The 12,008-nt window shown below is 39.4% G+C and overlaps 1 protein-coding gene across 5 annotated transcripts in view; it reads left to right on the top strand.

Annotated features, from left to right (window-relative positions):
• The window catches only part of CRYBG1 (crystallin beta-gamma domain containing 1), a 101,845-nt gene that overhangs the window by 78,098 nt on the left and 11,739 nt on the right, over positions 1–12,008 (top strand). For all 5 annotated transcript variants that reach the window (XM_042803601.1, XM_033008482.2, XM_033008483.2 and 2 more), the window contains 4 exons: positions 5,965–6,091; positions 6,279–6,311; positions 8,055–8,164; positions 8,435–8,564. In XM_042803601.1, the coding sequence (XP_042659535.1) occupies positions 5,965–6,091; positions 6,279–6,311; positions 8,055–8,164; positions 8,435–8,564 (400 nt within the window). The remainder of the gene's footprint in view (positions 1–5,964; positions 6,092–6,278; positions 6,312–8,054; positions 8,165–8,434; positions 8,565–12,008) is intronic.

Genomic DNA, 12,008 nt, shown 5'->3' with positions numbered 1-12,008 from the left:
TCTCTCAATTTTGTGTAGAATGGAGATCGCTCACTAATATATTCTGATATTAAGGGGACTTTAACTGAAGAGTAACATTGCTTTTGCAGTGAATCCTGTAGGTTAATAGTGGTTTAGTACTGTAGTGGTGTTTTATATTGTTGTTTTTTTTTTTAACACAGTGGTTCCCACAACTTTGCATTGACATGGCTATTAATAAGTCTGCCTCTTTGTGCCACATGTGTTGTCACATGCAGTTGATAAGTCTTTGCTGTTTGATAGACTTTCCTGTTTGATTTGTTCAGTACATCAGGTGCAGACTTGTGTTTCACAGCCTTGCAGACTGCATCAAACTATGTTGGAAATACAAACAAGTACTAACAATCATGTCTCCAAATATACAAAATTGCTTCAAGTAGTAGAACCAAAGGAGTGTGAGACGTACAGTCTCTCTCCCTGCTTGCTGTGGAGGTGACTGCTGAAAGCTCTGCCTTACCCAGCCACACCCTAAATCCTCCTGTGTGTTATCTGTGTGATATCTCTGCAAGTCTTGTCTGGATAAAGATTGCAGAATCAAGCTCAGTGCATTCCAGAGGAATGCTTTTAATTTTTATATGAAGATGGTGTGACAGCGGAGTTTTTTCTGCCTGGTGACCTCTGAAGCTACTGTGCCCTTTTGTCTTCTGTAATATGCAAGGGAGATTCATGGAAAAGTCACCTCTGAAGGCTGGGAAACAAATTGTGGGCTACCTATCATGGTCTTTGTGTAGTTGTTCTAGTAAATGTCTGTTGTAGCTGAGATAGGAATCAAACTTGAGTTTGAGTAGTCTAGTAATTAAGAGTGACTGTAATACTCTGATGGTAAAGGCAGCTAGAAGTCATTGCAAATCGAATTCTTGTCCCACAGATTCTGCTGTAGCAATCTCACCTTGTAGTCTTTTAAAGATGTAATTTTTAGCAATAAGCTTTTTAAAAATTTAGGTGGATTGTTTGTAACAGGTGACTAGCACTCAACTCTTAACAGTCTTGTACGAGCCTTTTGTTTCTAAAGATGTGAGTATTTGGGGGTTTTGTGGTGATGTTCTTAGTAAATGCTAACGTGTCAGAAAGGTTGAATGATTCACATTGTCATGGTTGGTAATAAAATGCTTTATTTTAAGTGTTAAGTAACTGTTCAGGTAGAAAATTTTTATATCTTTCCTTCCAAGAAATCAGTCATAGAGTGATGAATAATCCATTGAGCAATTTCCTGAGCTGTTCAGACTGTAATGTAGCTGATGTCATAGTGAACTGTGACAGATTCAATAAAAGCTTATCATAATATTTTGAAGTAACCTTCCTGGTATCATGTTGAAAATACTTCATTTAAAAAAAAAAAAAAAAAAAAAAAAAATCTAAGGAGCCCTGAGCCTTCCATAGCAATTTTTTAACTACATGTATCTGTGGTAAACAGTTATAGCAGTAACAGATAATCTGTATTTCCCACACAATTAATTTGATTGCCCTGCAATTTAAAGGGTATATCAAAGAAAAGAAAGCCTGACACTGCAGTGCACACACAGTACTAAAGAAGTTCTAAGCTAACCTGCATCTCTAAGCTGTATGCTGAAGACTGCTTAGCTCTGCATTTGGGGAGTGAATATTCCATTTTGGGGTAATTGGGCACTAGCTGCATTAAAATTGTGTTTCTGAGATATGTTTCCGAGTGATATTTTAATGTCCTGGCTAAATCCATTGTAAAGACATTCCCCCAAAAATACCCTAGGGTGATGAGAATTGACTTGTTTAAAAATGAAAATGTTTTGCTCTTGAGTATTCTTCAGAGACTGGCCAAGCATAAAATCCAGGATATTTTATTCTTTTGCCATTTGGGCAGGAGAGAGCAATCAGAGTGCCTGAAAATAGGAGAGGCCTTTATTCTTTTAAGTAGGGTTTGATCTTTACTTCCAAATTGGCAGGATTTTAAGTGGTGGAAAATGGAAGTATTTACTAGCAACAAGTAACACCCTTTACAAGTTTAAGCAAGTACAAAAATCGACTGTTGTACAGTTTTTATTTCCTCTCTGCTTAAGAACTCTTCAAGCTTACGTTTAGTAGTGATCAAAATCACAGGAATTTCATGTTTGAAATGTGCCTTCTCTTTATCCATAAACACACCAAACTTTTGCCAAAAATACTGAAAAAGCCTCCGTCTTTTAGTTGATCCTTTTCAAACCTGGTGGAAGAACTTTTCCAGATTAGGGTTTTTTTTGGGTTTTTGTTTTTGTGTTGTTTTTTTTGTTTGTTTTTTTTTTTTTTTTTTATGTAGGCGTTTGTTTTACTGTGGTCCTGTGATCAGCCTGGTTTTCCCCTAATTTTCAAGTAATTAGTCCACAGTGCAGCTTTGGCTGCTTTTAGCGTACATATGGATAGTGATATTAAGGAAGTAATTAGTTGCTGTGTAGTTCATAGACGGGAGCCAGAATGTAGTAAATTTAATCTAGATGCACTCAGGAAGGTAACGTGGGTGAAACTAAAGAGACGTAAGGTACAAAAACAAACCTCCACTGGGGGCTGAAAAGGGCAAGAGCTCTTGGGTAGCCTCTGGGAGAACATTTCGAGCAAAGCCTCCACTTCCCTCCATCTCTGAACTGAGCTGAACTGATGTTCAAAAAAACCTTTGAAGGAGTTAAGATACTAAAGTTTGCAGGTCCCTGGGATACTAGGAATCACAACCACAAAGGGGTATGATAAAGAACCTGTTCTCTTTGTTTCCTATAAACAGAATTTTATGACCTCATCTTCTTCGTTAATAATTCTACAAATCTGCAAGTGCCAATTAACTTCCTGGTCCCTCATGGTCTATCTGGTTAGCATGTACAGGCCAGTTTAAATCCATTGCCTCCATGTAGTATTTAAGCTTTGAAGACTGTGGATTCTATTTCAGAGCTGAAGGAGTGCATCTGTGCCTGAAAGCTTGTTTTTTACAACTATGACGCTTAGTTTAATGAAGGTGTTGCCATTTCTCCCATTGCTGGGAGAGGTCCTTCCAGGGTTTAGGTAATCTGTCCTATCCTAAATTGAATCTGAGCAATACAAAAAGGGGGATTACCCCTCTCAGCTAACGTTAGAAAGAGCGTATGTGATGAGAAATGGCAGGTGTTTTAAAAGGTAAAGTTAGGTAAGATGAATCCTGGGCTAACCATGGGTAAAGCTGATTTTTGGCAAGTTACTTGTGTCTGGGTTCTTTTCTTGGCTGTTCTCCCACACTGGAGCTGCACTTCCCAGACACCATATCTAGGAGGCTTTGGGGAAAGATTCTGTGTGTGTAGTAGTACTAACAATATAGAAATGGTGCTTTTCTTTGTAAAAAAAAAAAAAAAAAAAAGTAGAGTTCTAGGGGTGTGGATGGTGCAGAGGAGTGAAGGTCTCCAGCACCACCCTGCCAGCAACCTAGGATGGGGCTGTTGCTCAGCCTAACTAAGGCAATTTGTAGGGCTGGGGGTTACAAAACCTGTTGTGTTAGGAGAACTCGCTGCCTGTGGGGCAGAGTTGTTGTTGCCATGCTGCAGAGCAGTACTTCAGTTTTTGTGGTGCCCGGCAGCTGGGATGTGACTGCCTTGCTCAGATACGGAGGCAATGTGTTGCTCTCCAGGCCTTTCTGTTAAGTCAGAAGTTGGATTAAGGCAGTGCTCCTTCCTAGGGATAGTCTTTTGAGGTCTGACAGGTTTAGCTGGTACTGAATTCTGTTGCCTGTCCTTGATGTTGTTATTACTACTCTCAGCAGCTTGTATGGACTCCTGAATGAAGTGGAAAAGCACAGGTACTTCAGCAATAAGCCCTGGCTCTAAAAACTTTTAACTGCGTGAGTTGACTTGCATGGGAGAGTGGTACTTACTTACTTAAATCAGAATACACATGTGCAAGTGAGATACCTTGATCACTTCTGTGTTCAGGCTCCTTTAGATGGGAGAAACAAAATAACTGCTATTGAGAGATTCTTAGGAGGCATCTGGGATGTTTTATCATTCACTTAATATCAGAAATACTTGTTTATGTAGATGTCAATCAAGTGAAACTGTCATGCACTGTAGTTGTACCCTGGAATTTGTGCATTGAAAAAATCTGATGAACATCTGCTGAAGAAATTGGTTAAGGAAACCTCATTTTCACAGCTTTTGGTATATGTGGCATACAAGTGTAGACACACCTGAGATGTTTGAACTGTCTGCTCAATTTATTATACATACCAATGTCTCCTTGATGAATTGCTGTGAGGTGATTTTGAAATGTGCCTTGAAATATGCCTTAAGTAATTAGTGCGTACCGAGTTAGAATAAGTGATTATATCTGAGGCAAACCAAGACACTTGATTAGTGATGAATGTGAATCACTATATGTGTGTTTGCCATGGACAAATAATACCGAGTTCATACTCTCAGCACATATGTGTTGATGCAGTTTTATTTCAGTTTGAAGATATCCCACTTATCTGCAGAGTCTGGCATTTATTCTTGGAATAAAACAGCAGCTCAATAGAATCCAGTTGCTCAACACACCTAGGTCACTTTATGATGTATTTAGATGGTGAGAGTTAGCCTCCACTGGAAATTACAAGTTCCATATCATTTTACTGCTTTATGTTGTGAAATTTTTTGTTGGTGTTGAAACTCTGGAAGAAGACTTCACTGAAAGTGGGTTTTGGCATAACAGCATATACTCGTTATGCAACGTGTTGGCTAAAATTAAAAGCTGGCTGACTATGAGTAGAAGATTATCTTGCAGAACCAGGAACCAGAAAGATGTCTCGATCCCTGCATAAATATAGTGAATGAAACTCATCTGATACTATAGGCGGTTCTAATATTGACAGTCAAAACCAAAAAAAAAAAAAAAAAAAAAAATATATATATTGAAAAAGAACCAGAATGTAATTATGGGAAGGTTTGGGAAGCCTAGCACAGTAGAAGGCAACAGAAGTTATGCAGGTTATCACAAACCAGAAGGTAGTGCCCTGGTGCAGGAATGCTGTATCTGAGCTTTCAGCATGGAGCCAAGGTTAGAAGAATGCCATAACAGAAGGTTTATTGAGTGTAGTAGGCTGTGCCTAGCAATACTAGCTGCTAGCAGATACTTCAGACTAGAACTGAAGTGCTGCAGGGGTAGTTGAATGTTGGGGAGATACATGTAGTGATTTGGTTGCTTTTCTAATACTTCAAGTGCATATCTCAAAAGGTTCAATGCCTTTCAACAAAGCATATTCTGACTGAGACAGAAGTTACGGGCTCGATGCAGAATCTGAGTTTGTGGCCTGTGTCAGGCAGGAGAGCTGACTGAGTAGTTATAACCACGGCTTTGAGTTTAAATACATTAATCTGGTCATATTTGTGAGGGTGTTAATGCTTTACTTTCAGGGATGTTCTTCCTGCTGATATCTGATTCCTAGCAGAGAACAGCGTGCTCTTATTGACATATATGCCTGTTGTTGCACCTCAGCTTTCTGTTGGGGTGTGTGTTTGCTTAAACACAGCTGAACTGTAGGTACAGGCAACATTAAAAGTCAGAATTCCTATCTTTACTGCCCAGATGACTCTCACAGTTTGTTTTATCCAAGAAATTGTATTCTGATATGTCTGTTTTTCTAGAGAAGAATTTGATCTAGATAAAATAATAGAATTGTGAAACATCTTGAAATACTCTTACTGGAGACAGCTTTTAGCAGATCTAGCATATCTAGCAGATGATGTATTTGATCTAGCATATCTAGCAGATGATGTATTTGAATTTGTGGTCTGCGTTAGTTAATTCACCCTGATTCATATTGACATAGTAGGGTGAACGGATGCGTGGGTTTTGGAGTATCAGATACATAGGTGTGTGTAGGGTTTTAATAGCATCACAGTTTTTATTTGTTTTTTACGTTAAGACCGTAATGAATATACACATCTCTGTTTTGGACAACTAGTATGACTTCTACCCATTGCCCTCTTCTCCTGTCTGTCTTAGGTGGGTGGCTTATGAGAATCCTGAGTTTACAGGGGAGCAGTATATACTGGCTAAAGGGCTATATCCCAGCATTGAGGCGTGGGGGGGGAAGAATTGCAAAATATCTTCAGTGCAGCCCATCATTATGGTAAGGAGTTCATTTTATACTTGTTTTGCAAGTTTCTCTGAGGTATTTGGAGTTGTGCTTTTTCTATCAAATTCAGTTTACTTACATTCTTTAAATGTTAGTTAACAGTAAACTTTTGTATATTTGTTATTTTATCACTTTTTAAAATATATTTTTTTCCTTTTTTTTCCCCTCCTAACTTTTGCAGGATATTGTTGGAAGTGAAAGGGGTAAAGTGAAGGTAAGATACTTCTCTAAGTACATGAAGCATACTGTGTAGTGTCTGCAACATCTATAAATAAAGGGCTTTTTGTCTAGTGTAAATCCCAGGTATTTGCACAGGTGGTTTACTGGTCAGACAAAGAGCAAGAACTGAAGGTGAAGGAAGGCTGCTTTCCAAACCTCTTAAGGCACGTGAAGGCCCAAGGAAGGGGGGATTTAATACACAGCTGCCCTCAGAACTATCTCAGGGCACAGGCAGTGTTTTGGTTCAGCAAGTGAGCTGTTTTGGGCTATCGGTGATTGTTTTGAGGAGCTGGAACCCTCAGCCCTCTATGCAGAGGTGCAGGTACCTGGAATCTGTTATTGAGGCGAGGGCTCTACAAATTAGATGTTGTTCATGGTACAGCTGTGACTTCATTCCTTTTGAACCGAATTATTTGGTTAACAGTTCTGCCAGTGATGGTTGCACTTCGAGAGAATCTTGTTCACTCACAAATACTGCTGAGTTGTGCTGAAAAGTTAATGTCATCTTTGTCAATAGCTAAGAGGAGGAAATGACAGGGAGAACTTGTCTGTTCAGTGAGTTAACATATTTTTAGGTTGTACTGTCTCCTGTGTGCAAGTACTAATACATAGTTTTGGCGGTGAGGATAATGGGTGGCTTTTTTCACCCTTTCATGATTCTGAACCTTTTCATGTTTCTCCCCATACCAAGCTACTTTTATTTTCATTTCAGTCAAAATGGTGAGTATGTCATAAACTAAAAAACAGGGAGAAAAGTCTTAGTTGCCTTGTTTTGCGTTCTTGGTTAGTGGTATGCCTCACTGGACTCTCCTGCATAGGGATAATGTATAAACTATGGGGAATAAAAATCACAAGGCTGCTTACTTTCAGCTATGTGCGTGAAAAATTATGTGCATCTGTATATTATGTGCCTTTTAAGACCTTATCCCAAGGAAACAAAGAAGTAATGGCTTGTAGTCAACAGACTGCATCCCTCGTCAGCATGTTCCTCTTTGGAGAACGCTGTACATGCCCACACTCGTATCTGCTAAGCGTGAATGAAGCTGGTAGGCATGTGATAATGTGAATGACTTCTGTGTGATCAGGGCTAATTATCCTCTAACCAAATTAGCAGGTTTGCTGCTTAGAAATTTTTTTTCTTTTTAACAAGGACAAAAGACTCTGGGTGACGTATCCTCTCCTATCCGCCGAGCAGAGAAAGAACAACTGACAGGACTGTAACTATAGCTGTAACAGACACGTAAAGCCCATTTACCCTGGGAAAATATACCATGCCTGTTGGCATGCTGTCTGAGTACTTTGCCAAGATTATGCACCATTTATGTTCTGAGAGACAGATAGTTTTCATGTAGTGGGAAGAATATGTATTTTGGAGATTTAATGGATTAATAATCTAAACCAAAACTGTTTACGGCGCTTTGCTAAAGTTATGCCTATTCGGGCAATTCTGTGGGAATTTAAAAATCTTCTCTAGCAAATAGTCCAAGGAGCATTTTGGTAGTGTGACTTTATTTTGTACGTTACTGAGTGATTTGCAGCCAGAAGTAATTTTTGGTATTGTTACCTTGCTGTCTTTAATGCGGATTGCAACACTGAAGAGGTAACGTAAAACATATGTAACGGAGAAAATCTGGGTGCTTTAAGTATGTGTGAATCTAATTAGAGAAGTAATGGTAGAGACATGTTACTGAAGGATGAAGAATGAATTGTTTTTAAATATGTTTATAACTTTTTAAAGGTCCAGTTATTTTCAGAGCCTGAATTCAAGGGTAACTGCCAAATATTTGAAAAAAACACGAGATGTATTGATTCGTTTGCTGTGAAGTCTTCAAAAATTTTAGATGGCAGGTAAGTTATACTGAATGAATATTGAAAAATCGCTGAAATGGTAAAAGCTTAAGAAAAGCAACCAGCTTTCTAGCACCTGAAGTGGTTTCACATATGAGGACTTACAGAGAACAGTGCTTTGCAGTTTACGTATCAGTCTTAAGCTTGTCAGGACAAAACTTTGTAAATAATGTTTCCATCAGTAGTTCTTGCTAAAAGCTGAGAAACATGAGCATTGATTTACTTCCACAGAATTTCTTAAGAAGCAATTTCTTTTCCTTCTTCCTGCAGCTGCATAGTGTATGACCAGGAAGAATTTACTGGTAACCAGTACGTGTTAGAAGAAGGAATCTATCCTGATCTGACAGCGATGGGTTGTTCACCCCAAACAGTTCTAAAATCTTTACGGATTATAAATATTGTAAGTAAATCTATTAAAGATAAGTGCACTGATGACCCTGACCTCCCCGTTTTTTGCAACAGTAAAAATGCTAGGGACACACAGACAACAGAGGAGTTGGGGTTTTTTTGGTGTGGTTTTTTTTTTGTTGGTTTTTTTTTTTTGTTGTTGTTGGTTTTTTTTTTTTGTCTATGCAGTAGCAGTTAAATGTCAAGTTTTTTTGACCTCTGTGCTGTTTTTGGAAAGGACAGAACACCACAGAAGCTGCTGCCTGAAATCACTGTTCTTAATAACAGCTTATAAAAGGACTCCTGTAAAGAGACTCAAGGATGTGTCAGATAAACCCTTTATTTCCCAGTAGGAAAGACCACTTAGAGCGGGTTGAGAAACATCAGTAGGACAGTGTGAAGAAATATCTGTACTGTGGACCTTGTTTTTTATCCATATTGATAAAGCAGATTTAAGGAAGCAACTTTGCATGAGATACATGTAATTATAAAACACTATTGCTATCATCAGGGAAATGCAATTTGAGTTAATCACAAAATAATGCACCCTTCTAGATAAAGTAAAGCAACACCCAATGCCGTTTGGCAAACTCAGACAGTGGTGATGTTATGTGTGGTGGACACAAACTAAACAACATTTACATGTTTTGTAACTCATCAGTGGTGAGGAGCACATTTGCTCGAGCCTATAACCAATCATTATGATGGATCACTTACGGAATCTGCAAGTATCTTTTAAGACCAAGGTAATTACTAGCAAAATGTGGTCAAGAATCCAGGAACTTACGGTAATATGAAGAGATGCTACTAATTTTAAAAAAGGAGGAGTATGCTACTGACTCTCTTCTTTGAATTTGGCAACTTTATTGCACTCCATTGTAATTTTGGTGACCCATCAGTGATGTAGCAGAAGAACTAATATGTGTCATCCTCTTTCATGTCTCTAGAGCATTTTGATGTACAGTGTAAACAAACATCTGCAGCAAGCATGTCTGCCTTCTGAACTCTTTGGCTGTCCAGTAGACAGATCCTATTAAAAAACGTAGAAGTGTTTCTAGCCAAGCTTGGTGGGTGATCACCATGAATTAAAATGGGCTCTTTTGTACATGTCAGTATCGAGTTCTTGGGTTTAAAACAAGCGTTTCAAGCTGGAAGGGCCAGCTTACTTTTGGAACATTTACTATGTGTGACAGACACTGTTGTGTTAAAATGGCCAAATGCCAGTTCTGTGCCTCTAAGTTCTTACAGCTTCTGAAACTCGTTCTGGCCCTACAGTTTATCACGCTTCTGACAGTAGCATGAAGCTGCATCTGTCTGCAAGTCACGTGCTGCTGCTTCCTCCTTCAGAGGCTTCATACCTGCAGAGAAGAAGAAAATGGCTTGTTTTGCTCAGCAGTGTATTAGCAAACCAGAATACAGAGAATAAGAAGCTAGATGGAAATTATCATAATATACTGTTCATTTTTCATAATTTTACAAAGCCTTGAACCTTATTATTCTACATACTAGTTTCACCTTTCAGATTTATTTTGGGACTGTATTTGGCAGTGCCAATCTTAATTCCTCCCCACATCTGCTATTCCCGTAACTTTCCTTGTGATTTTTCTGTGACATTTCTATACAAGAAACACCTTTGCTATTTGAATCTGTCATGTTCCTATACTTATCTAGTTTAACTCCCCTGTGCAGGGATACATTTCTAAGGGACCATAAAAAAAAAAAAGAAAATGAAAGGGATATTTGATAAACTTGGAAGTGAAAGTTAAAAGGGCTTTTGTTCATAAGCTCAAGATTTTTGTTTTTTCATACCCCTGTATCTTTGCTTGATAGTGCTTGATTTGCATGCTCCACATGGTTGTGCTGCAGATAGAAAACGGCATTTTTCCTTCTTGATTTTGCTACCTGTTCTTTTTCCTGAACATACTATAAAAACAACTGTGAATGTGATTTATGCTTGAACAGTCATGCTGAAAATACTTTTTAATGAGCAACTCTGCGAAATAACTAAATGTAGATATATGGGAGCATCAACTTCATACCGTGCAGTACATGGGAAGTACTGAAATAAAACTTTTGAGCTGATTTTGTACTTCTCTCTGTGAGGAGCATTTTGTATAACAGTGTTGCTGCTGAATCTGAAAAATGCCCGGAGTGGAAAGTGTGGCAGAAAATGGGAGGATTTCCTTTTCTGCCGGCGTGTTTTCTTTCTAAGTAGATTATTTCTGAAGCATTACCTATGGCTCAAGGGCTGCTGTCTGACCACTTGCATGTCTCGGAGTGCGGGCCTAAAAAGGCAGAGATGTCGGAGACACCATCGTGGTGCGACCGTTCCTGTTGGGCTCTTTACTTATGATGACACCTAGCAGTCTAACTGGTGTTAACCTTTCATGGTGGGGATGAGTGTACTCTGATTTTGGAGTAAGCTGAAAGGCCTCTGCTGGCATTTTCTGCAGCCTAGCAGCGTGTGTGCAATCAGAAAACGTAGCTCAGCTGCTGTGCGATAACCTGGACTGCTGCAGAGATAATGGTGGCACTCATACAACCTTGTCATCCGGGCCCTTAAACGTCTAAAGGAAGATTAAAGAGGAATTTAAGCACTGTCTAGAAAGTGGTAGACGTGAGGTCTTGCCTAACAAAGTCACACGGAAGCATGGATATCTATTGCCATGTGTCTACAGAGCCACCTCTGCCTTGAAGGGCCTGTTTCCATGCCCAAGGCCAGGTGAGAGTCTGTCGAGACTTTGCGTCATGTCAGGCGTTCCCGAACCAGTTGATGTATTTCAAGCACGCCGAATACATGCCAGCAGGAAGGAGCTCTTCTGGCTATGGTGCTGGTTTTATGCAGTCGTTGCTGGAAGACTTGCAAGACAGGGAGCGACAGGGTCATTTCCATCTAGGAGCAGAAACTGTAACACCAGGACACTCGGGCCTAACTGATTCTCCCCAGAGGAATTTCAAACCCTCACCTCCCAGCTTCCAGGGGAAGGCCTTAATTCTGAGAGGTGATTTCCAGTCCACAACAGATCTCTTGCCGCATGGAAGAGTCCAGTGTTTGTTATCCAGAAGACATTTAAAATTGATTTAGTGATGCAGGAAGCTTCATGTGGGCAGAATGCCTTTGACACCAGGAGCGTTTTGACAGAGAGGGAGAAGAATCATCTCCCCGCAGCAGTTTAGAGGATTCAGATGTTACAGATTTTGCTTGAGTCATTAATTCCACCTCAGAAGTATGAATCTTGAAGCTTTTGTCTAGTCAGAGATTGATGTTGCCATAACCTGCTGTAAGAGTTAAAAAAGAGAGCAGTAGTGCTAACAAGGCTGTCATCATCTGAAGCTGTAGAAATCAATGTTATCTTCTGTGTGTTCAGGTCTGAAGATGAAAATTCCTACAATGAGTGGGGTTAGTGCAGTGGAAGAGGGATATGGCATTAATTAAAATGTATTTTAAAACATACTT

Source organism: Tyto alba, unplaced genomic scaffold (assembly GCF_018691265.1).
Source record: "Tyto alba isolate M040663 unplaced genomic scaffold, T.alba_DEE_v4.0 Super-Scaffold_40, whole genome shotgun sequence".
Classification (NCBI taxonomy): Eukaryota; Metazoa; Chordata; class Aves; order Strigiformes; family Tytonidae; genus Tyto; species Tyto alba.
This window is presented reverse-complemented; position numbering and strand designations above follow the sequence as displayed.